The sequence below is a fragment of the Manis javanica genome, chromosome 13, assembly GCF_040802235.1.
Source record: "Manis javanica isolate MJ-LG chromosome 13, MJ_LKY, whole genome shotgun sequence".
In the NCBI taxonomy this organism is placed as follows: Eukaryota; Metazoa; Chordata; class Mammalia; order Pholidota; family Manidae; genus Manis; species Manis javanica.
This window is the reverse complement of record NC_133168.1, coordinates 55,259,786-55,286,419: the sequence shown is the minus strand read 5'-3', so window position 1 is coordinate 55,286,419 and position 26,634 is coordinate 55,259,786. Positions and strand designations below refer to the sequence as shown.

Sequence of the window (26,634 nt, the reverse complement as noted above, 5' to 3'; positions counted from 1 at the left end):
CGGGAATTTGAGAGAGGCTTAGCCGGCTTGTTGGAGGATAGCTCGCACATGGGATGCCGGCAGGTAGCCTCCTTTTCATGGCACATGAACCTCTCTGGAGGGTTGCTTGGTGCCCTCGTAAGCTGCCTGCCTTCTCTCCTGGCCCCCGCCACAGTGAGTGAACTGGGAGATAGAATCACAAGGAATCTGCAGTATCTTTTATGCCTCGTCTGAAAGTCACATACACAAAGGTCACAATTCCTGTCATATTCTGTTCATGAGAAGCAGGTCACTGGGTTCAACTCGAGTGGAGGGCATTTCTCTCTACCTTTTGAAGAGAGGATTTTTCAAAGAATTAATGGAAATATGTTGAAACCACCACATCTGCAATATTTCAAACTAGAGAATCCTGGCTTTCCCTCGGACCTGCTGAGTCATTGTATGTGATGGACCCAAGGATTCTGAAGGATACTAAGCTCATCAGTTGAGCCCTGTTCAGGATCGCCATATGAAATACAGAGAGGCCAGTTATCCTCTGCATATTGGCGTCTAAGGACCACTGGCTCACATATGTGCTTGATGGAAGTCAGAATTTTTTCCAAAGACCCACTGAATCTCAGGCTAACTAGATACTATTTGGAGGTTTAAAATCACCTGGAACTAGGAATTCAGTGTTTGTTGTTGAAAACTGTCTTCATTCCAAACTTTCCTCCGTAAGACTTAATTTGAAGATAGAGGGGTAGGGGCAAAGAAAGACCAGATGACTCAAGACAAATGATAATGTTGCTGGACAGTGGAAGAGTTTGCACAGAAAGGAGGAGAAGAGAAAGGCCAGAAAGCCTTCTGAAGGCAAAGAAAAATCTGTGGGAGCAAAAATGTAAATCTTGAAGGGAGGGTCTGGAATGGTCAGTGCCAGAAACTACACCCCACCCTGGTGCCTCTTTGTACGGCTCCCTGCACCAGTCTCTAGGCCATTTTCAGGAATCTGAACAAGGCTGAGAACTTCTCCCATTTTGCATCTTGGCATCAGGACTGACAGTGGAGATCCGGGATCTATATGGAAGATGAGTGTACCAGCTCATAAAGGGGCCCATAGCGTCTCCCATCTCAGACCTGGAGGTAGCTCCAGGTAGACCAGAGACCTCTTCATTGGGTGTCATCTTCCCAGCCCGAATCTAGGCATCGGGCATGGATGCTAAGGATGGTCATGAAAAGGCTTTGGTCTTCCAGTACTGAATAGTCACTAAAACAAAGGAATTTTTTAAACGTAATGAAAGGCAAATGGAAGAGCTCGTCTCCTTTTTGCTTGGGGTGTAACTTCCCACAGAACCTAACCCAAGGCTCTGTACTCCGTACACATTCCATACATGGTAACTGATTTAACTTGTATAAAAAACAGGACTTGGTGACAGAGTATCAGCCTTGGTGGATGTCTCACTTACACATGCAGCTCTTTGTTATCTGTTGCTTGGATACAAACAGAATACAGTGGAACCGTGAGAACACACAGAGATCAACATTCCCTTTTATAATGATGAATTCTAGGCCTGGGTGTGGGGAATGCTGGTTTTTGTTTTGTTCTGTGGGTTTTGCTTCCAGTTGGTTTTCTCTTTGTACCTGTTTGTACAGCTGCTCCAGCCACAGCCCTGGACCCAGCTCCGGCCCCTTCTCCAGCACCAGCACCAGTACCAGCCTCGGCCCCACTCGCAGTCCCAGCAGCCCTGGTGACTGCCAGCGCTTCTCCTAAGGCCTCTGCAGGCACCACGGACCCAGAAGAGGCCACCAGGCTGTTAGCTGAAAAGAGGCGGCTGGCCCGAGAGCAGAGAGACAAGGAGGAAAGGGAGAAGAGGGAGAGGGGCGAGGAGATGGAAAGGTACAGGAGTGGCGTAGCTTGAGGACATGTCATGGCTGGTAGCCCAGTGGGACCATGGATGAAGTCCTCAGTCTGGGAGACAGTGAATGAATCAGTTGTTTCAGAATTACTCTTACCTGGTGTTCCTCTGACCATTGAGTGGCTTCTTTAAAAGTCACATTTTCTTATTATAATGACCTACAACATTGATAGAGAAAAGTTTAATGAAAAACATTTAGCCTCAATCTTACCAGTTTTCACTAATTGCGTACATTTTGGGTAGTCCTTTCCAGTCTCTGAAGAGTGTGTGGGAATATATAAATACACACACACACATATTTATATATAATTATAACCACAACATAGGTACAATGGTACCATTTGATCTTTTTTACTTAGCGTACTTCTGATCTTCATGTTTCCTCATTATCTTTCTAGTTACCATTTTAAAGCTGCATAGAAAGAGTTCTTGTTTTCTTCCTGATAGAATACCTCTCAGAGGGTAGCTGGGTAGGATAGTTAAGTGCCCCATGATTGCCTACCAGACGGTATGCCAGGGACAGGTTGCTTAGCTGCTCTCCTTCTGAAGCTAAGAAGGCAAATGTCAACATAATTGTTCTTCAGATAAGCAGAAGTACACCTTAGGGAAGGATTGCAGCCCCAGGGCTGAGCCACTGTCTTCTACAGGCCCTACCCTTGGTCCCAACAGGGAGCTTACATGGTCTGTCTTCCCCCTGTCCTATGGCAGAAGGTCATAGCCTTTATTTATTCACCAAGATTTCCTTGGAGGGGTTCAAATTCATTGCCAAAAGGTCACATTATTAGATTAAATATGTCTCAGCCATTAAAGATACGTAGATTGTAGATCTTTTTAAAAAATAAGCTCCCTTCAAAATAGTAGTGGTTACATTATGCCTGTTTACCCTGAGGCAACATGAGATTGAGAAGAGGAGGAGAAAGAATACAGGGCGGATTCACATTTTGTCCCTGAAAGATGTTGAATATATCCAGGGAAGATGTTTCTGCACAGACCTCTGAACAAGCTATCCTTGCAAAAACTACAAAACTGAGCCTCCCTTCAAGGAACTCTTCTCATATGTCTTTGTTTTTGTTTTTTTCCAGACAAAAGAGAGAGGAATTGGCTCAAAAGGTGGCTGAGGAGAGAGCTCGCCGGGAGGAAGAATCCAGACAGCTGGAAGCTGAGCAAGCCAGGGAGAAGGAAGAGCAGCTGCGACAGCAAGCGGAGGAGCAGGAACGGCGCGAGCGGGAGGAGATGGAGCGCCTGCAGAAGCAGGTAGGGGTCAGGGCTTAGGGGCCAGACAAGGCTCAGTGCAGCCACTTGCTCAAGACGGGCCGAGGGTCATCTCAGGTGAGTAGAGGAAAATGTTCAGCGTATCGGTAGAAGTACTCTGAGGGCTCTCATTTTCAACACGTTCCTTGACTGCCAGTGCCTCTGGGCGCCCCAGGAGATGGGGCAGCAGGCAAAGCCAGCCTGTTTGTAAGAAGCTGATACCAACTCCTTGTTTCCAGAAAGAAGACGACGCTCGTGTTCGTGAAGAAGCAGAGAGGGTTCGGCAGGAACGGGAGAAGCACTTCCAGAGAGAAGAGCAGGAGCGCCTGGAAAGGAAGAAGGTAATTGCGGCTAGTATGGGAGCTCTGGGTTCTTCCGTAGCCTTGGGAAGGCCCGGGGGCCAGGAGACCGCTGGCTCGCTGCCATCCGGAGACAGAGGTGTTCTGCCATTCCGGAGAAGCAATCGCAGCACTCAGTAAGAATAACCTGCCCCAAAGAAATCACCCATGGTGTTTCAGCCTTCACCAAAAACAGTTTCTTCCACTTCCTGTGGCTGAAGCCAGTTCCCACTTTTTTAAATCACTCCAATTAAGACATAGCAGTGGGTATTATATTTTCCCAAAATGGCACACGTGTTTTAATGGCCTGCTTCTTGCTGAGTTAGTGCAGTGTGCCGAGCTGGCCTGCTCTCTGTATCTGACCCGTTTCCTCAATTCTTCCTTTCGTGTAGCGACTTGAGGAGATTATGAAAAGAACCAGGCGAACAGAAGCTACGGATAAGGTATTGAGATGGCCATTTTAAAACTGTTCTTAATGGCTTTTATTTGTTTTCTTTACTTTCACTTGTAACTTTAATGTTAAAGTCTTTTTCATTTTTGCCTTTGGTAGAAAACTGTCGACCAGAGAAATGGAGATATTACCAAGGGAGTTCTCACTGGAGGAACAGGTATTTACTTACTTTAGTGAACTCAGTTCCGTTTTTCAGTATAATTTTTTCAGTAGTTCAAATACAGGATTTTAGAATTGACTCTTTAGATGTCAAGGTATTCGTCAAATGATTGGGAAAAAAAAGATGGCCATCGACTCATAGAAGCTTAGGTCTGCGTCTTCTAGTCCACAAATTTTCCCTTATGTTAAACTCTACAATTTCTGGGAGATGTTTTTCACATTTGTTTATACTCTAATGGAATGTTTGATAGCTTAAATAATTTTATGCCATATATGTGTATATATTTGTGTGTGTATATCTATATATGCCAATACACACATATATATACACATGACAGAAGAATATTCTTTACCTTTATAAAATTAAAGATCACTTATATTTACTGTCTGCCAAAGTAGCATGTATTTATATTTGCTCTCAAAGACTCTAAACTTACATATTTTGATAACTTATGCTAGTTCTCCAAAAGAGGATTTAAACATCTTTTAGGCTTCAGAATAGAGTTAAAATAAAAAATCTGTTGAAATTTCATTAGAAAGTTATTCATATGCTATAGGCTTTAGACAGAGATTGTTAATTTCTTGGTGATTTTAAGCCCAATTTGATTTAAATAAAAATAAATTTTACCTTAATGTTTAGTACTCAGATTCAATTAATAATTATTAAATGCCCTCTTTGTGTCAGGTACATCCTACATACATTTCTTACTTAATTTCTGCTGCAGTCTTGTGAGGTCATGGGTGCTGGGATTCAGAGTGGACAGGACAGGCAAAACCCCTGTTCTGAGGAACACTCAGTGCCAGGCCCAGCTCACCAGCTTGTGCTTCCACCTGTTCTGGGATTCCATGGGGTCTTCGTGATTGTACACACAGGTGGTTGGCAGATCGTTCATCGTTCAGGCATCCTCCTTTCTGCATTACCAATATAAAAAGAAAGGACAAAAGATACTTTTGCTGTTTGGGATTTTTTTTTTTGAGACTGGGTAAAGATCAAATGAAATGAGTTATGTGAAAGAACATTTCTGTAAACTAGGGGTTTTCAAAAATAAAATCCCAGTATTCTGGGATTTGGTTTTATTTCAACAGAAGCTATCCTAGTTTCTTTGTGTCAAGATTCCTTCAAAGTGGGGTTTTCTTGCTCTTTTAAAGATGTCCTAATTATATTTGTGTGGGGAATGGCCCTCAGGATTGCATTTTAAGAACCCCATTGCATTTTTAACAGGTTGTCTTCAAAAATGTTGTCATACATACAGGCTTTAAGCAGATGCAGCATCCAGTGAGTTAGCAGAATGAGCATCTTTGTAAATTGCACCAACTCAGGATTATTTGAGGGGTTGATACTAAAGTTTGTACATGGCCAGGTTCTCTGTTTGTTTTTTGTCTTTCCCCTTCCTGCTAGTCCCCTACCAGTTCTTTCAGTATTCTTTGAGCCTCCATCCTAGAGTGAACAAAGGAGCATCAAGCTTGTTGATTGTCATACCTGCATTTTTCAACCCTTAAAATAAATTTGGTTTGAGTTAATACTGCTAAAAAGAGGCTTGAGGATCTCTGGCTCACAAATTCCTCTTCTTTTGGTCCCACATGTGGCTGAGGGCTTGCAAAAAGGCTAGCCTGCATATCCATCCTGCATGATATTACCAGGACTCCACAGAGCATTCTAGAGCAGGCAGGCAGGCCTATCAGAAATCTTCTCAGAGGCTGGCTGTCACCAGCTTTGCAAATGTGGGCAGTTTTAAAGTTGTCCATCACTTCTTTGCTTCAGTTATCAGAATCTGTACCTCTGGCAGTTTTATTGAATTTGTGTCAGGCTGTGAAATAACACCTTGGATTTATTTCAGCTGTTCTCTCCCATCAAGCTGAAGCCATAAACTGTCACAAAGGTCCCGGAAACCCCTAACCCATGTGAAGGTCAACAAGACTAAGTACTTAAGTAACCCTGGCCCAGATTTTAGAGTCAGCCATTGATATTGCTGGCTTGTGCTGGACTCCAACACTGAACATACTGAATGACAAGCTGACACGGAAACAATTCACTGCCTTCCTTCCATGAAATCCTTATAATTCTGAGTGTGCTAGAACTAAACTGAGTTTTAAAAACACTTTTTTCACTTACTGGTATTTCATGGTGATTTGTTCTGAATCCTTTGGTAAAGATGTTCAGCCTGATCAGGTCAGCTCAGTGTTACCTTCCTCAGTTGCTTTGGTTTCAATGTTACATATTTTTTTGTCCAAAGTCAATCTGGTACAAGCAAATGTAATAACAACACTGATTTTCCCCCTTACAATGTGCTGGGCACTGTTCTAAGTACTTTGCTTGTGTTAATACCTTTAATTCTCATAGTATCCTATGAGGGTAGGTACTGTTCCTCATGAGGAAACTGAGGCATAGAGTTTGTGGTGTGCCCAAGGTCACACAGGTAGTAAGTAGCAGAACCAGGACATAAACCCAGGCATTGTGGCTCCAGGGGTTTGGGTTGGATAATGGAATAGTAGTAAGTAACCCTTTGTTCCCTCTTTTTTGCTCTGTCCATCAGTATCTGAACTTGCATATGTGACGAACTCTCCAGGAAGTGGAGACCCGGCAGCTAGCCGACACGTGGTTACCTCACACCAATCGGAAGTGACTATGGAAACGTGAGTTACATAGCTGGGACCTTCTTTGCTGACACTCATTAGAGCAAAGCCCTACTGTTTTTATCCCACCCATCCCACCAGAATTTCCTGGGCCTGACGGAATATAGAATTTTAACATTAAGATTTACTTTTATTCAGGTTCATTAATTTTTGGTAGAGCTAGTAATTCTGCACTCTGAGAAAGGGAAAATATCCTTTTTTTCCTTTTTGAGTTTTAACTATGATGGTAAGGTTTTTATGCGACTATTAAAGCAAATTACAGGGAATAATTTGTTACTTTTCTTTGTATATATTTAATGTGATCTAGGCCATATTCATATCTTTCAGTGGTATAAAACATTCGTATTTTTGCCATACATATTATTATAATGACTCACAGTTTCCCTATTAAAAGTAATTTAGGTGCCAATGTTTCTTACATTAGTAGTAGGGCTTAGTAAAGAAACAGTTGCTAACAATAATCAAGAAGTGCCTTAAAGAAAGATTGCCTATCTCTTCCCTTGCATTCATATTGACAGTATCAAAAAAGCACTTTCAGAAATCAAAAATAAGGGTAATCATAGCCTGAGCCTAAAAATCCAGTCATAGAGAACTTGTAGAAATATTTGAAATAATGTTTAAAATTTTCAGTTATAACTTTCTTTTTAATCTTCAGTATTTGCTTGCTTTGTCTTTTCCTGTCTCTAATGCCAGTCTTTGCTCCCATCAGAGAATTAAAGTCCTCAAATTAAGTTTTTTCTTCATCTAAAACCACACACTACACATTTTATGATTAACAGCAATGAAAAGATAAATCATCCCAAGACAGACATCCTAAGGTCCTCTATAAGTCATGAGATACCCATTAATATCTTTCTGGGACAGTAAAATTATTTTTTTTTCCCTACTGTAATACTGAAGAGAATGACTTTCCTAAGAGAAATCTTAAAATAAGCTTTCAATTTTTTTTTTGACAGTGGCAAATTAGCATTTTTTTAAATTGTCTTATTTATTTTTTTAAATTGGTTACTACATTTACCCATATTATCAAGTCCCCATGCCTACCCCAATGCAGTCACTGTCCATCAGTGTAGTAGATGCCACAGATCCACTGTTTGCCTTCTCTGTGCTACACTGTTTTCCCCGTGACCCCTCACACCATGTGTACTAAACATAATACCCCTCAATCCCCTCCTGCCTCCCTCCCCCCCTCCCTCACCCCTCCCCTTTGGTAACCACTAGTTCCTTCTTGGAGTTTCGGAGCTGCTATTTTGTTCCTTCAGTTTTGCTTTGTTGTTATACTCCACTAATGAGGGAAATCATTTGGCACTTGTCTTTCTCCGCCTGGCTTAAAATAAGCTTTCAATTATTTTGAATAAATTTACTGTCATAATTACCTTAGATACATAGTAAGTGATATTTTATTTTAGTTACAGTTTGATTTTCAAATAAAATACTCATTTTCAATTGCTATACATTATGGTGTTTAATTTGTTGACTTCAAAGATTTTTAGGAAAAAATAAGATGTACCACAGAGGAAACACCACCATTATGATAAGAGGCAGGTGTATTAGGCCATTGTTACTTCTGTCTGATCAATAATTTTGGTTTATACATAAGCTGACTCTTTGCAGTGGTAAAGTCATCAAGTAATTATTATATAAGAATCTGAAACATAATTTTACTATGGAAGCTGGGATAAATAATTAAATTGTAATCTCTTTTAGCCTCCACACACAGAAAAGCAACAGTTTATAATTAAGTAAAAAGCATAACACTGCAAACTTACTGATGTCATTCACTTTACCCAAGTGATAAATTGTCCTTTATCATACAAGTGATATTCCTGTGAAACCATGAGGAAAAATATAAGATAGACTTTTTCTACTCTTTCACCTAACAGTATAGGCAGGTCCAAGTTAATATTAAATATAAATGTAATCAAATAATAAAATAATCATTCTAAAATATTAAATCCATTAGCCCTAGTATATCTCCCCTTTAAAAGGAAAAAAAAATTCTAGCAGATTCCCAGAGTTCTACCAGTTATATTTGTTATCTTTACAAATATAAACTTAGGTTTAAGTTTTGATCACTCTTATTTATCTATGAAACTAAAAAAGAAATCACAAATTTTAATTAACAACACTACTAAACCAAGAACATTCAAATTAAACAAGTCATTGTGAAATATTTCTTGAAATTAAGTAGACAGTATACACGTGGTACTGACCCGTTTTGCATTAGGGATACTCTTAGGATGCTACGAGTTGCTGGTGATTTATGTCACCCATTGCTTTCTTTATTTGAATGGCTTTAAAACCTCAAATCTGTTTTCAAACAGTACACTATGAGGTCCCTTGGCTTTGACTTGGCACTAACACAATGTTTATTTACCCAGTTCAACCTATTTCATTTGTCATTAGTCTTCTGTCACATCGGCTGGTTCTATGTGATACAAGTATGCTCTGAAATACTAATGCAAAATGAAATGCTCAAATCATGTCAAACTCAGCTTTGTGATAGTCAGCCATATAGATAACCAGACTATTCTACTGATTTTTTACAATTTTTATCAGAGTGAAAACACAAATTTGTAAAATTTCATATGGAGAACTGGACCTCAGCTTGAGAAACATAATCCATCAAATGACCGTAGTGTATAGAATGTTTAATGTACTATTAAGTTTTTTCCCTGTTGCATGATACACAAAGTTTATGCCTAAGAAATTCTGCTTTGAAATATTTAAAAATTTTTCTTCCTTGAATTTTTCCACACCAACTTCAAAACAATCTATATTTTCATTTTTGCATCATCTCTTACAGTAACAAGTACAACACACTAAGTGCATAAAGAAGTGCATTTATTTCTCTTATGGCTACTTATTTGCAATTTCAAAATTAGGACCCATCGTTTTCATAAACTAGGTTTTAGAGAATAAATCCTTTTTCATAATTTCCCTACCTTTCATAATTATATAGATTTTGCTTTTATTCCCTTTCTGCTTTCATCTTATAAATTGGATATTCCAATTATGTTTACTGTATCAGTCAGGGTCCAATTAAGACAGCAAAACCAAAGATTAATTTGAACAAAAAAAACAGAAAAGTTTAATATCAAGAATAATTAACTATTACTTGGGAATGGAGTAACAAGAGGTTGGCTAGTAGAAGTAGAGAATGCTAAAGAATACAGGAGTAGCAGATATAAGGAGCAGTCACATCCCCTGGGTCATATGCAAGAAAGAGGCCTGTCCCCAGGGCTTCCACCCAGACTTTGTTGGAGGAAGTATAGCTGTGACTCACTAGATGGTGGAACTTGCCAGATATCTACCCTCTAGAAGGCTTGGGAAAGTAGTTCACTGGAAGGTGTCTCACTGAAGGCAGTCTGCCAGTTTGCCCTCAAAGGGGTGCTTGAGGAAGGTGCTGGCCACAATGCAGTGCAGGGACTGGACATTGGAGAAGCCCTCCATGCTCTTGGAGCTGGATGCCCAGGAAGACTAATGCTGCAGGAGCCAGATACTGGGAATGCCATGATGGTGTGTTGCAGGGGCCTGCAGAGCAAGCACACCCAAACCAGGAAGCAAAACTCTTTCCTCCTGCAGTATCTCTCCAGCAGCCTCAATCAGCAAAGCTCAAGGTTGGACCAGCTGGTAAGGGAAAATAATTTCAAGGGCCCAGATCCAGTTTTAGAGAGCAAGAATGAAGGGTGAATTTGGAGTTGAGAGGCCAAAAAAAATAACTGACAGGTTTACCTTACCTTTAAATGGCTCCTTCTCCAGCTATTTGATCATTTTAGTCTTACTTCTCTAGAGATTCTTCAGCATGAGTGTGGGGTTGAGGAAGAAGAGCTTTAGAACCAAAAGTCTCAGGCTGGAGTTCTAGTTTCTGAGAAGTTGAGCAACTCTGGAATTAACCTACTAAATAAGACTTAGTTTTTTCATCTGGACATGGATATATCTTTCCTACAAGGTATTGAAGCTCCCAATGAAATATTATCTGTGAAGAAGCTCTGGAAACTGTTGTACCATATAAATGTTAGATGTTATTTATTTTATGCCAGAGTACATTCATAGTTGCAGTGTGATGTTGTAGAAAAATGCTTTTGTGTTATATCTTGTATCCCATTTTATTTATCCAAAATTCTGACCAGCTTTTAGAAGTGCAAAGAAATATATGAGCCTGGGCAGGATGATTCTTACTCCAAAAGCCATATTTGGTTTTTGAGAGAGAGTATTTATAGAGAGAGGTGACAATAGGATAGGGGGAGAGTGTTTATTCAGAAAGAAGAAATTTGCTTTGGAAGAGGAAGCAGAGGCTACAGATAAATGTGTAAGTACAAGTATGTGGAAAGCATGCAAGGAGGAAATTTGCAGTTTGTCAGGTCATCCTATCTGATACATTCTTCCACTCTCACCTGAGAATCTTTTTCCTAAGAGATTAAAAATTCCCATAGGAATCTTCAGAAGACATTTTATGCCTATTCTTAGCCAAGGAGACTGTCTAGAATGTTCCTTTTCTCTAAACGTGGGACTTGTAATAATTTTGGTTTTTGACCTTAGTGGTTTTCCTCCAAATCTTAGGAGTTTATCATTGTTTTAGTTTTGCCTAAAGGAAAAGTAACAGTCCCAAACCCCTATCATTCAAGCAGAGAGAGATGTATCTCTTTTAATTTTATGGTTATTTGTTATAACATGATGATAAACATCAGGGGAATACATGGTTTTGACTAGGATAAGCTGCATGGATTTTCAGATTCCCTTTCCGTAAAGAGGTTTTGGACTGACCCAGTGAAGTACACAGTCTTCAAGAATCTTGTATCCAGCTTCAAACTCTAGAGTGTAGCCAGAGAAAGGGAATTCAAAATTCCTTTATCCTGAAAGGACACACATGTCCATAAGCCCTAACCCTAGTGATTTCAGTTTCAGTATTATAGTTTCTGCTGGTCACAGTGTCCTATGAATGTTTAATAATTGGTCATCCAAAGTATATGGCACAGTTTTTCCTACAATTGCTAACAAGTAAGGATGGGTGGGGTGGTCTGGTAGGAGCGAAGGGGAAGATGATGTCAACTGTTTACTCAGGTCTAGGGTTGTAGGTCCACAACTTGCTAGCACATGCAGGCCTGGCAGGGGATGCAAGCTGAGCTGGCCAAGGGCTTTAGAGCTACATTCTTCATCTTCATCTTTTGCCAAAATTTCTACTTAAAATCTCTTTGGGATGGAAACCAAACCGTTTCCCAGGTTACAGAAAGCCCATTGATGTTGAGAAAGAACAGGAGGGTGGGTGTGGCAGCTCAAGCACCTGGAACAGAAGGTGTTGGGCGTGTGCTTGCACATGCCCATGCAGACAACTGTGATGCCCAGATTCCTCTCCCCTCCTTGGGGTCACAGCAGCAAAGCACCTGCATGCTCTCAGTCTGTATAATATATTTATGTTCTTCACAGCGCTTTTACAACTAATATTTTCAGGGTGCCTTGTGAGACACTTAGGACAGGCACCTTTTTTTTTTTCCAAGGAGAAAAGGTTTAATGATTAACAAAATGTACCAAAATGTCCAAATAAGAATTCTTTAGAATGTGTCCCACAAAGTTAATTCTTCTTGCTGAACAGGGAAAGTAAAACTATTTCCTCAATAAGGGGAAAAATGCAAAGATGCCTCAGGGGAAAAAGCAATGACAAGATTGATGTGCATTAGCTTTGTATTTACCATTTGGGAAGGAGACTGAGAAGAACAAATGGATTTGCTAACATTCAGGAAGTCGGCAGTACTGACACTAGAGACCTGATTTTCTACCTCTAGCCTCTCTTTCCATAGACTTCTTTCTACTAGCTAAACGGTCAGTTTAAAATCAGTATGTATGAGAAGTTAAAAAGTCACAATTTTTGCTTCATATTTTTAAGTCTTTTTCATTTTCCATTTGAAAACTTAGCTCTAGAATTTTGTCAGAGAGGATCATTTTTGACATATGAGTTGAGCACTGAGCAAATTATGAAGCCTGCAAATATGTTTACAGCTACAGTCAGATAAAGTGTATAATAAAATTAATCTACATTCATTTGGTGCACGGGCATTGTTTTGCTGCATTGTAAAGGATAATAAAGATCATACAAAGGGCTGCCAGTGTGGTTGTGGAGCTTGTGAAGATACTTGAAAATCCTAAGAGAAAACTATAAGTAGAAAATTAAGGGTTTGATGGCTGGTTAAATGGACCTCAAAAGCAAATCTGACAAAACTGGACAGCTACATGCAAGACAATGAAACGGGATCACTGTCTAATCCCATACACAAAAGTAAACTCAAAATGGATCAAAGACCTGAATGTAAGTCATGAAACCATAAAACTCTTAGAAGAAAACATAGGCAAAAATCTCTTGAATATAAACATGAGCAACTTTTTCCTGAACACATTTCCTTGAGCAAGGGAAACAAAATAAAAAATGAACAAATGGGACTACATCAAGCTAAAAAGCTTCTGTACAGCAAAGGACATCATCAACAGAACAAAAAGCCATCCTACAGTATGGGAGAATATATTTGTAAATGGCATATTCAACAAGGGATTAACATACAAAATATATTAAGAATTCACACACCTCAGCACCCAAAAAGCAAATAACCCTATTAAAAATGGGCGGATGCTATGAACAGACACTTCTCCAAAGAAGAAATTCAGGTGGCCAACAGGCACATGAAAAGATGCTCCACATCGCTAATTATCAGGGAAATGCAAATAAAAACCTCAGTGAGATATCACCTCACACCAGTTAGGATGGCCAACACAGAAAAGACTCGGAACAACAAATGCTGGTGAGGATGCAGAGAAAGGGGAACCTTCCTACACTGCTGGTAGAAATGTAAACTAGTTCAACCATTGTGGAAAGCAATATGGAGGTTCCTCAAAAAACTAAGAATAGAAATAACATTTGACCCAGGAATTCCACTCCTAGGAATTTACCCAAAAAAAACTTCTCAGATTCAAAAAGACATATGCACCCCTATGTTTATCACAGCACTATTTACAATAGCCAAGATATGGGAGTAACCTAACTGTCCAGTACCTGAATGGGGAAAGAAGATGTGGTACATATTCACAATGGAACACTGTTCAGCCATAAGAAAGAAAGAAATCCCACCATTTGCAACAACATGGATGGAGCTACAGAGTATTATGCTCAGTGAAATAGATCAGACAGAGAAAGACAAATGCCAAATGATTTCCCTCATTTTTGGAGTATAACAACGAAGCAAAACCGAAGAAACAAAATAGCAGCAGACTCACAGACTCCAAGAAGGGACTAGTGATTACCAAAGGTGGGCGGGGGAGGGCTGGTGGGGAGAGAGAGAGAAGGGGATTCAAGGGTATTATGATTGGTGCACATGGTGTGTGTGGGGTCACAGGGAAGACAGTGCAGCTCAGAGAAGACAAATTGGGAGTCTGGCATCTTACACTGATGGACAGTGACTGCAATGGGGTATGGAAGGGAGTCAATAATAAGGGTCAATGTAATAACCACATTGTTTTTCTTGTGAAACATTCATAAAAGTGTATATCAATAATACCTTAATAAAAAATAAATAAATTTAATTTAAATTTAAAAAAACAAAACAACAAATCTGAGATGTTAGGCATGAATTAATGAGATCAAGGTAGAATCAGAGGCAGATTTAAGGGGAAAAGATAAGTAGGCTGGTCTTGAATGATTTACCTGTAAAATTATGCACAATTTTTAGGAAGCTGAAGATATCCAGGAAGGGCTACAATTTGAATAGCTGGCAGTGTACAAAATGGCATAATGAGTAAAACACCAGACTGGAGATCAAGGGATCACACATTCAGTATAGACTGCTTCTTAGTGGTTATGTGACTTTGTGCAGATTATCCCTCTCACTCCCAAATTACAATCCTGTCATCTTTTAAGGTACTAATAAGGGCAACTCTGTATCAGACAAAGGAATGTGAAATTGCCTGCAGTAGAAATTGTCAAGTATGTGTAGAACTGTTGAAGATGATGATATGACCTATTCTAATTGATAAATTGCTCTGTTTGATAAATTTCAGAACAAAAAAATGGAGTTTTTTAAAAATAAGAATTTTAAAATACAGACATGTCAGAATTCACCATTTTGGTTAATAATAATGTGGTCAGTCAGTCTAACATTTTGATTGTAAAATTATAAAATTATTTATGAAACAGTTTTGGTTGCCCTAAAATTGTGTTTTCTAGTTTTAATACTACTTTTAATTTTGATTTTTAAAATTTCCTAGTACTCCCAATTTGGAAAAACAACCAAATGAAAATGGAGTATCTGTTCAGAGTGAAATTTTTGAAGAAATCATAAACTTACCCATTGGATCTAAACCATCCAGATTAGATGTCACCAACAGTGAGAACCCAGAAATTCCTTTGAATCCAATTTTGGCCTTTGATGATGAAGGGACACTTGGGCCCCTGCCTCAGGTAGATGGTGTTCAAACACAACAGACAGCAGGTAAGCTTGCCTCTATCTCCCTTCAGTAACCATCAGAATTATGTGACCCCCCAAGAGGGCATGAACCCTCTGTGACTGTGACATACTTTGTTGTTCAAGGGCCCAGATAAGCCCTATGGAGATGATTTTGTGGTGTGGATCAGAGAACTTGGATTTGAGTTAAACTGGGCAACTTCTGGGGCCCCTCCTATTCTCCCATTCAGGAGAAATCCATTCTGCAGCACTCACTGGGGGTCTGTCAGCCTGTCACAGAGCAGCACTCCTTGCCCAGCTGCGCTCACTGTCAGGCTGTGCTTCATACTAAGAAAGACACTTAGTGCCTCACCATAACTTAGGGACCCTTGGGCCTGGTTCTTGGCACTGGAAAAGAGCTTTGTTTGGTTTTTATTCCATCTTTCTCATTCTCAGCTCTTCAGATATTTGAAGAGTTTTGCTTGTCATATGGAGCCCAAGGGTCTTCCATCCTAGCTGGGTGACTGTAGTTTTGGGAGAGTGACTTCCATCCCTTGTTGAAACTGCCAGAGACTCTCATACCCTGGCTTTGGGACTCACACGTCACCTGAAATCTTTGTGTAGAAAGAATAGCTTCACAGGAACCAAAGAAATAAGGAGCAGCTTCAGAAATGACCACCTCGGTAGTCGTAGCAAGTCGACAGCCCAGTTCCGTAAATCTCAAGAATTAGTGGGATAATCACAGCTCCATCTCTCTTCAGGCTAACTTGAATCCTGCCAGGTTCTCTTCCCAGCAGATCGCTTTCAGGTCTTGACCAGCCTCTCCTCATCCCATGATGCACAGAGCTGGCCAAGCACAGCATATGCTTAAATGGCATCAGTAAAGAATTCTTAGTAGTCATACTGTTTTGTCTTTTAGATTGTCTGTGAACTTGTAACAAATATTTTCTACTTTAACTGGTTGAAAAAGCCAGCATTGAACCACCTATTCAGATGACGCTAGTTTTTTTCCCATCTCTAGTGTGCTGGGCTTGGGAGTATAACTTCACTATACTGATCCACTTTTCTTGACTGTTTCAGGAAGCTGTGAAATCCATCCCAGATCTGACATTCTGATTCTAAGGCATCAGAAGCAATCTGATTACACAGATATTGGTGGAAACAGTCCTGATGCAGCTTCCTATTTTTTCAAGTTGCAGATTCAGAGAGAGGGAAGGGACATCCAAACGACTTTCTGCTTGATTTGCCAAGCTTTAATCAATTAATTTATATGTCATTTTCACTGTTCCTACCCTTCCATACCTTCTTTAGGAACAAAGTCCAGTGTCTGATCCTAAATGATAAAAGCATTCTTATGGAGTCATTACTATTTATCAGCATTTATTTAACCTCCCACATGTGTCTGGAGCCCAAAGCATGAGGTACTAGGGATATAAGAGAAATGAATGTAAACCCTAACCTCAAAGCAAAGTGCAATTAATTTATGCAGTTTAGAATAGTAAAGAAAAAGACATGTGTTTTCCTGTCACTGGTAGAATGCACTTAAATATAAGACCACGGATCCTGATAAAATTGCCTCTTTTAGAGAAAACAATGTATATAAAAGCTTGGTAAAGTTTTAGAAAGATGAGATACTACTACTATTCCCTAAATAAGATTTTAGATAAATGTCATATTAATCTGCTTTTCTTTTTGTCTCCTAATATAGAAGTTGTGTGAGCATTTCTTCTGAAGAACCAAAGCAGGAATTTAATAAGAATTTCTACGATTAATGGAATTCCTTCCATGCTATAAAGGAGCATCCCCCCACCTCCAGTTTTCTAAAGATTTCTTGACTATCATTTTTGAAGAGACTTTATTAAAACCAGCTAAAGACAACAGACTGGATAGCTTTTCTAATAATTTTCACCAATAGAGAAAAAGAAATGCTCCTTATCCTTCAATATTTAAAATAGCTTTTTCTGGTGTGCTCCTTCTTAGCAAACAATATTTTTCTGCATCCTCTAAAAGATGAGAGCATTTGGCTATGTAAGAAATGGGCTGACTAGGCATGACTTTTCACGTAGATGTTTTGGTCTTTAAAAGCTAACATGTAAAATTGGCACAAAAGATTTACCTTTTACAATATTATACTTGAAAGATAAGTACCTCTTTGCTCTACAGCTGAACAAGAGAGGTGTTTAAGGCTTTTTGTTTAAAAATTATCACAAGGAGCTCTATTTGTGGAGGCAAATTATAGGCAGATCACCATTCTTGTAAAGGCAACTTTGTACATGGACATTCTGCAAACCCAGCTGTCACATTCTTCTGGCATCTCATTTTGCAAAAGTGTACTAAAGTTTTAAAATGTGGGAAAAAAAGTTATTTTTTCAGAGCAAGAAAATAATTTACTGTCCTCTTACTTAAGGTATTTATAGGTTTTTTTCAGATAAACTAATCAAATAAATTAGAACAATGTGACAACACTGCAAACTTTGATTTCTTAGATGGATTCCTTATGTTTGCCATGAGAGAATGTTACTGATGATTCAGGGCTCTTTCTTTCGTCTGTGTATTGCTGCTGTCCCCAGCAATGGTGGGACTTACCTTTGCCTTACCTGGTCTCAAATTATGTGGGGGTTGGGGAGAATAAAGACTTAATTTAATATTTCTTGAAATAAAAAAAATGTTGGTTTTGCTCGTTTAAGAGCAATGAAAAAATGGAATGCTGGTTGTGTTTGGCATACAGGACACTGTGCAAAATACCTTCACGAATGTCCTCATTCTTCATGGTATCTGTCAGCTTTCACTTTTCATCCTCCTTCTTCACTTTGCTGCTGAGCTTAGTTGTACAAACTTGTACTTCCATTTGCTGATATAAATTCAATTTTATTATACCATTTTAGAAACCACTAAAAATTAAATACTGAAGGAGAGGGAACCCATGATTTATGTGGAGTGTTAAAGGTAAACTTCTACTGGTATAGTGTGTTGCTTCTATTAAAAGAGGATTGGTTAATCTACTATATTGAATGACAGACTATTCATTTATTGGACTATTTCCTTTTAAAATGCAAGCATATCCTCTTTAGTAACAGCTGTAATTTGTTAAAAACATTGAGGCGCTCCCCTATTCCCAGTTGTCCATGTACACAAAATATAATATTAAAAAAAGAAATCTGTTCAACAAAGTTTTTTATTTGTTTAAATTGACCTAGCATGAAACACCAGATAAAATGTGTTTGATATAGTTTTAGGTTTTTCATATGCTATGACTTCACTCAGGTTCATTCTTGAGTTTTCAAATTGCCTTTCATTGAACCTCAGTGACATTTTCCCAGCTTTCTCTAAACAGGCATATAGAATAGATTTATTTAAAATTTAGAGCAGTAGTTCTATTTTGTCTAGGTTTTCCCTTTTTTTGTTTATATTTTGTTCAGTAATCATTAGCAAACTGAAAGCCTTCTAAGCAATGGATTTTAATTGGAAGTGGTATAAAATTGTTAACTACATTTTAAGAACCATAACTACCAGTGCATGACCTTGACCTTCACAATGGGGAGATTGTTTTGTGTCCAGTTCCTGAAGATCAGTACTCACCTGCTGGTCTGAAAGACACCTTGAGTAGCCACCACATGAAAGGCAGTGCTCACCGTGAATGAGAGCCAATGGGCCTTTTAGTTCCCTTTCCACACCACTGTAGACTGTCTGAGCCAGTTTGTCACCAGTCACAGGTTCATTTGGTAGCTAGTCTCCAGCTTTTACAGGAAGGTAAAGCTATATGTCTCCTCATGCATAACCTCAGTACCTGGTGGTATATTACAACAAGAAAATGTAAAACAGAGTTTTTTCATGTGAGCTAATACTTGCGGCGAGAAGGGCCTTTGAAAAGTTTGGTGAAGTTCCTTCTCGCTCATAATCTCACAAGCACTTGACTGAAAGATTCACAGTGAATCAGCAGTGATACTCTGAAGGCAGGGTTGGGTATCAGATTGGATCAGGCAACACAGTCTTAAATGTGTAGGGTTCTGGGGAAGACAGCACAGGAGCAAACGGAACTCTAGACCTGAGATACTAATCAAAAATCAGCTTGCAGCCTCTGCCATATTCTTATCCCCCTTCTCATGCATTTTGCCTCTAAAAGTCTTTGTAGGCAACCATTTACCTTTCGAGCTCTCTTCAGTAATAACAAATTACATCCCTTATGCTGATTAACACTGGTACAGATTTAGGTGACAGTATTTAAAGCACTCAGCTAGAGGGGGTCCCTCAAATGCTGTCTGAGCTACCCCCAGAGTAAGATTAAAATTAAGGTACACATGTACACATATATCACAAAGTTTATACCAAAGCATTTTCAAGTAAATTACTGCGTATTAAAATTTAATAGGCACCAATAAATTCTGTCTTTTACATTCTTTTTTCTTAACTGAAGGAAATTATTCAGCTGTTGGTCTACATCTGTTTTGTGCATGGAATATTAAAAGACAAAAGAGCTATCAGATCAGGTTAAAAACAGCCCTTTCTTCAAAGAAACATCGCTCCCCTCCCCCATCTCATTTTTACTCAGTGAATACCTTAAGCCTGCTCAAAAATACTCTAGGTTGTTATTTTCTCACAACTTTTGGCACCTCATTGGTTTGGGAAAAGAGCGCTAAAGGCCTTGCAAGAAGGAAGACAAGGATCAGCATGAGAATAGAAGGTGAAATTTTACATTTGTTGCAAATAAAATACTTTGTTAGTACCTATTTCCTTGATGACTATTGCTTGAGTTTTTATATTTGTAGGTTTGATTACATGTTAGGGGTCAAAGGTGCTTTTAGTTGTTAAAGTTCAAGATTAGTGAAATTCAAAGCAAAAATGTTTAAATTGCTTAATACACTACAAAGAATATTAGGACTGGCAATCACTTTTGAATTACTGAATCTCTGATACTTTGCAGAAGATTTGAAGGGAGAGGGTTAGAAGACAAGGCTGATGGTGGAAGCAATGGAAACGTGGTTAAGAGCCGGCCACTGGTGATAGACTTAGGTTGAACACCAGGTTTGCCACTGCTGAGCCGTATGAGCCTCAGTAAGTGACCTGTGTTCGCCAGGTCTGGATTTCCTTCTCTCAACGTGGAGAATCATACCCATCTCATTGTGTTGTCTTAGGAGTTATCAAGGTTGAATTACATGAGAGTAAATGTAAGTTTCCGACCATAGTAATTGTTCAATAAACGTTAAACATTTTTTTGTCTTTAGTTTGCGATACCTGTGGAAGACAGGGCCCCCTGGCAAGGCCAGCAGGACACTGCCCTAAAGAGGGTGGGAACTGTTTTTCTAAGAGGGACCCAGAGTGCCAGTATTTTTTAAATAAGTTGCCCATTCTAGGTATACCAAGCAAGCTAAAGAGATGTGAACTCATTCTCTAGAACAGTATTACATGATTAGGGATTCTAATCATTTTTGAGTCATTACCTTAACCCTTTAATTTCATATTCCCTTCTTCCTCCACCCCTCCTAAAATGTTTTCTTCCCAAAAAATATACTTTTATATTTTTATATATTGGGAGGCACTTCTTGACATCCTTTGGCACAATCAGAGTTATCTTGTTGGCTGTAAAGTCAAGAATAATTAAATGTTTCTCCAAAGGTTAATTGTCAACCATCCATGAGGAGGTGCTTCAGGAAGCTGGAGCAGCAAGCAGTTCTAAAGCGTTTGCTGAGAGGAGAGTTAGGCAGGTCATGGTCAAACTGTGTCTTAACAATTCCTTTTCCTCCTTAAATGGAGTTGCCTTACCAAAAGATGTCAGAGAAGAGATGGATCAGGAAGGCAAGAATTTGGAGGCCCTTGTTGGATTTGAGGGTCAGGGAGGACATCCCTTGGTGCGTGTTCTGTTGCTCTTGCTGGAGTCATCCTTCAGTCTGACCTGTACCTGCCCTACGCTTTTATTGATGTTGCCAAGTGCCATGACCTCTAATGGGAAGGTCAGTGTCCCAGTTTTGGATATTTGGATCTCACTGGGGGAGAGTTGGAAAGGTAAGTGGGGAACTGGCACCAATGGCTGCCATCATTTTGCCCGAGGTAAGAATAGTGAGAACAAATTGCTCTCAAGGTTCCCCTCAGTGGCGTATTCCCTCAGGCCATGCATCTGAGATGATACCTGAGGAGACTGGAAAAGGTTATACACCTTTTCCTCACTGGATTCAGCTGTTGTCACTCACTTGGTAGCTGTCTCGATAGCACCCCAGTTTTGAGTTGCCTTTTCTTTCTGGTCTCACTTCTCCTTTCCCTTGGGGAGTTCCCTTTTCCATCCAGATAAATGACTTGTAGGCAAATCCTTGCTTTAGGGTCTGCTTCCAAAGAAATTAGAACTATGACTATTACGCTAAGGTCTTTTTAGCATAACTTTATAAAACAAGTAACAATTTATCTCCTAAAAAGTAAGAACACAGCTCTTGTTCTTAAATAAATCAGTGCATTTAACTGGAAAAATCCACCCTAGTGTTGTCATTCTCATTTTGTCACATATATAAACCAGACAGTGAAAAATGTTTTCAGCATAATTCAATGCTTACCAGCCATGAATGAACAATGGTGAACGTACTTTAACTTCCGGGTGTACGTGGGTCTGTGGTCGCCCAAATATTCCTGCCATGATCTTACTATGTATATTCAGGCCAATGGTTCCCAGCTATTGGATTCTGCTTTCTCTCACCTTTGTACTTGTGTCCCGGATCCTTTGTAGTGAGACCTCTACAATTTTTTAAAAACCCTACTCTTCACAGTCAAAGTTGTGCGTGGTGTGACCACCCCTGCTCCCCATGGCAGTGTGTCTGCCCTGCTTCTGCCAAGTTCTGGGAAAGCTGGAGTATGGAGTAGCATTTTCTGAAGAAAAAATAGGTAATTTTATATGTGTAATAGACAACCTTCCTAACAATGTGCTATACCAGTATTATCAACTACTTTAAAAAAATACATTGCTACTGCTGCTTACATTGCTCTTCAGGGCAGTCAGGAGGGTGTATTTTTTTCAGGTATTTTCATGGGGTCCAAATTGAAGCGGTAAGGAAATATGGATAGCTGATGAAATAAATGCTGAGTTTTTTATATATATACACACATACATATATATATATATATATATATATGAAAGCTATGAAAATGTTACATAAATATGCACATAAAATTCCTGAAATTGTGTATAACTGGTCCTTACATTTTGTAATTTTCATATCAAAATGTTTAATTTACATTTAAAAGCAAATTTTAGTTACAGAACAAAAAAAGAATAGCATGACAGGTCATTTCAACATGATATTTTTAACTAAAAAAGTTTTTTAAACATTAATTTGGGACACTTATAAACACAGAGATGACCCATCAGTTGTCTCTTTTTTTTTATTTTGATATCATTTTTATTTTGAACCAGTTGTCTCTTTTACACGTATTTAAAACTCCAGATTTAAATATATAATGTTATTTATTAAGTAGTATTTCAGGAATTGAGAATTTAAGGCCAAAAACCTTAAAAGCCTTCTTTGTGATGAATCATCTTTGCTCATGTTCTCAATGGGAAGGAATGAAATGGGAATGTGGTTTAAAAACATAGATGAAACAAGTAACAATTCACTGTGTTAAATAACTTCTAGGTTTCTTGCAAATGATAATCGCCCTCTTTTTAACCCATCGAATATGTCCAGAAAAGGTTCATGTTGCCTTCAGATCTCTCATCTGAGCTACCAGGTCACCCAAATACATTTATGCTTCGCTGAACCTAGAAAACCTTCTCATAACCAAGCCAACGTTTTTTGGCTCTTCGCTCAAATTATAGAAAGAAACCAGGTGTCTAAACTAAGGGGCCCTCGTGCATGCTCCTGGCTGGCTAACTCCACTCCTACTGTTTCTTCTCTGTCGCAACGCCATCCAAGGCTGCAGCTGTCACCTATCACAGACTCTTTTACACTTGGTGCAGGTTCTCATCAAAATGCGACTCAAACTCCCAAGTCACAGAAACTATAAAAATCACCTTGAGACAAGAGGTCACTCTGCCCAGAGAGTGGCCTGTGGGACTTCTGTCAAAGATAAAGCCCCATACTAGTTAAAAGTGGTAAAGACAGATTTAATCACAATATACTTTTGAAATAGGGGAAAGAATCCAGGGTAAACTGCTCTCGGCCTTGAAGTGACTGGGTGTTCTAACAGGAGAATGAAGGAAGAGAGGGAGCTGAACAGGCACTCCATAGAGTCAGGAAAGTGAAAAGTTAGCAAAAGCTGGAAGCTGGGGTTGGTCCATGTGAAACCCAGCTGGGTTTGTTGACTGGCTATTTAAAGTTAGGCTCCTGCCCTCCCCAAGAGGCTGGGAGACAGGGCCTGCATCTTTGGGTGCTGGCTAGAACAGAGCATGTTTCTCACCCTTGCCTTCGTGCATGCTGTTCCCCCTTCACGAAGTGACGGAAGGAATGCCCTTCAGATTCCTCATTTGTAAAATGCTAGTACTGCTCTTTACCTCATATGAGTGTTTGGAGAATTACCTGAGATCTGCAATGTAGAGATCTTAACTACAGTAAGCATTCAATATTTATTAGCTAAATAAAAATACTATCATTCCATACTGAGCTAAGGTTTTCCTCCCAAGTAGTCTGCTTTCCTCCCAAAGTCTCATTCCAGCTTAGGTACCTTTTCTCTTTTCTCACACTAACTCCCTGAATAGAGTTCCATCAGTGTGCTTGCCACAGTTTGTTACCTTGATATGTACAAATCTCTCCCCGACTAGACTGAATCTTTAAAGGGAAAGGGTGTGTTTTATTCCTCTCTGTACAGTATTCCCAAATGTCCAGCATGGTACCTGGTACACATTAGGGAGTCAGTAATGGTAATTGTTTTAATAAGCTGAGGGATAGATGAATGAATGAAATCCTCATCTAAATTTTCTGGCAGCTTTTGAGTTATTGATTAGCCCATTATTCTTGAATGCCTTTTGTCCTTTGGATTTTATCATCAGTCAGAGTTTAGTTGCAGAAAAGAGAAACCACAGGAATATATTGCCTTAGCTGAGATCCAAAGATCAGGAAGGCACCGCAACTGAACCTTCTCTAGAACTACAGAAACAAAACATGCCCTGACCCTTGTCTCCTGTCTCATGCAGCTAGTGCCTGGATGCTGAACACTTCAGGGGTTGGGGGGAAAGCTGCAACAATTCCATGACCTTCCTTGCCAGCCCAAGCAGCCAGAAGAGACATCTTTCAAATCTCAAATGCATCTGATTCCTAGGACATAACTCACATCCAAACCCTCTAGCTGCCAGGAAATCTGGGCAATGTAGTTTTCAGCCTTCCAGCCTCTACAGCACCGAAAGACATTCTGGACTCTGGGTGTTGATTTGAGCAAGTCAGTGCACAGTACCCTCCACTGCTCCTGTGCCCAGGCTGCTGTCCTGGTCCTACTGAGCCCCAACTCTGCTCTTCACTGAGTCATCTTTCTCTTTGCCCTCAACCATCTTCTGTTTCTCCTGAAACAGTTGAACAGTGATCTTACCCACATTCACCTCCTACTTCAGGCAGATGAACCACAAATCTTAATTTCCGGGCCTGACCTCCCTCCTGAGGCTGTTCTGTTGCTCCATCTTGCAGTCAGATGATACAACTCAAGCATCCTGCCAGCACTTGTCCAAAATTAACCTTCCCATTTCTTCCCCCAAGAGAAATACCTTTTGACATCCCTATCTTATCCCACCACCACTCTGGCCATCCATGCTTAAAACATCACACATTTAAAAAATTTTCCATCCCACGTTCAGGGTCCAAGTTCCACTGTTAGGAAGCTTTCTCTGAATTATTTCTTCTCTTTTCTGCTGCCCCTTGCAATTGCATACCACAGCTGAAAACACTTTTTGCCTTAAAAGATTGTTCAGACGCGGTTGCCTCTTCTCTTTGAAGGCTCACTCAGTTTGTCATACAGGGCCAATAGAGAAACCAACAGGGTGGTACCCTGACCCTGAGGTTTTGTCAGCCTGTTTTTGACCACCTGTTGTGGGAATGTACATGACTAATCTCCATTCAGATCCTAAAGATGTAAGAAAGATCCGCCCTCATGCCCACAGTCAGGAAGTTTTTCTCATTATGGTTTGGCTGTTACTTTTACTGCCTGTGTTCCTCTACCATGTCAATGGGGGAATATAAAAAATATGGGGCATAGGCATCTGGGAGCCTGTGCCAGTAAATACACTCCCATTTGTTGTCTTATGTCCATTCTGTCTAGCTGAATGCTGGCCACTTTTGAAATGTTAATCTACCTTTAATTCCCACTCTCACCATCTTCATTGATTTTCTGGTCATACTCTTATCATCTCATGTACGGACCATACTCAAAAACTTTTGTTGTTCGCCCATAGCTGACAGCTGATGAAAACCTTTCAAAAGCAATCCATTAACACTATTTTGACTCAAGATAGATGATTAATCCAGATCAGAAAAGGAAAAGGTGAAATAACATCTAACCCAATTTTCCTTTTCCATTCAGCAGAGACCAAAAAGGTGCTTGTAAAACTTGAATAGTCAGGTTTGTATGTATTAAGTAAAATTTTCCTTCTGTGGAGATATGAGTAATAAAAATGTTAACATTTGTTTTATCTCCAAGCTTTAGTGAATTTTGAAATTTACTGGTAATTGTCTTCCCAAATTTGTATCCTGGCCTAGGGAGTTGGAGGAAATATCCTGTAATAAATAGAAAATACAACTATATTTGTATTTAGAAAATACAACAAGCTATCATTCATTTACTGTGTGCTAAGCACTGTGTTAACAGCTGTTATCCATTAGCTCCCATAATCCTCACAACAACCCCCTGAGGTTGGCACTAGTATTGTCTTCTGAGACTGAGAGGTAAAGAATCCTGTGAAAGCCCACAGCTCATAAGTACATTGCCAGGACTAGAGCCCAGATCGATCTGCTTCCAGGGTCCAAGTTCACAACTACTGCTCCATCTACAAAGTGACCTCCAAAATGAGTTATTTGAAACCTATGTGCTCTGTGTATGAAGAGGGGATTTGCTTTAGTTTAAGAGTAACCTGAACTTTAATGGACTCAGGGAAAAAAAGGCTGCATCTATTTGTCTTTGATTAAACACAGAGAGATTGACAAATAAGTAAATATATTTGGAGATAATTACAGTGAAGTTTCTCATTCTCAGAATAGTTACGACTGTGGAGAAAGGAGAAGCTGGAATAAACCCAGTGGTGTTCAGTTAGGTTTAGAGGTATTGATAGGAATACAGTTCCTAATATATATGAATGTAGATTTCCATATGATACATATATATGCATGCATATATATAGGCTCTTCCTACTGAGAGGACCTGGAAGCAATGACAGTCCACTAGCAATTAACTCACCTAGGGTCTAGATACTAGTAACTAAATGCCATCCTCCATGGAATGGAACCAGGGCTCTTTGGAAAATGGCTGCTTACAGGGCACAGGTAGGGAAAGTACAAGATGAGTTTGGTATCTTATCCTAGAAAGTCAGCAAGTGCCCAACAAATTAC

At 39.5% G+C, this 26,634-nt stretch overlaps 1 protein-coding gene across 7 annotated transcripts in view; it reads left to right on the top strand.

The window, feature by feature from the left end:
• MAP7 (microtubule associated protein 7) overlaps positions 1-18,133 on the top strand; it is a 165,553-nt gene extending 147,420 nt beyond the window's left edge. For all 7 annotated transcript variants that reach the window (XM_036994672.2, XM_036994696.2, XM_036994681.2 and 4 more), the window contains 8 exons: positions 1,609-1,852; positions 2,954-3,125; positions 3,362-3,463; positions 3,853-3,903; positions 4,011-4,068; positions 6,605-6,704; positions 14,955-15,178; positions 16,839-18,133. In XM_036994672.2, the coding sequence (XP_036850567.2) occupies positions 1,609-1,852; positions 2,954-3,125; positions 3,362-3,463; positions 3,853-3,903; positions 4,011-4,068; positions 6,605-6,704; positions 14,955-15,178; positions 16,839-16,849 (962 nt within the window). In that variant the 3' untranslated portion in view covers positions 16,850-18,133. The remainder of the gene's footprint in view (positions 1-1,608; positions 1,853-2,953; positions 3,126-3,361; positions 3,464-3,852; positions 3,904-4,010; positions 4,069-6,604; positions 6,705-14,954; positions 15,179-16,838) is intronic.
• Positions 18,134-26,634: the final 8,501 nt, after the last annotated feature.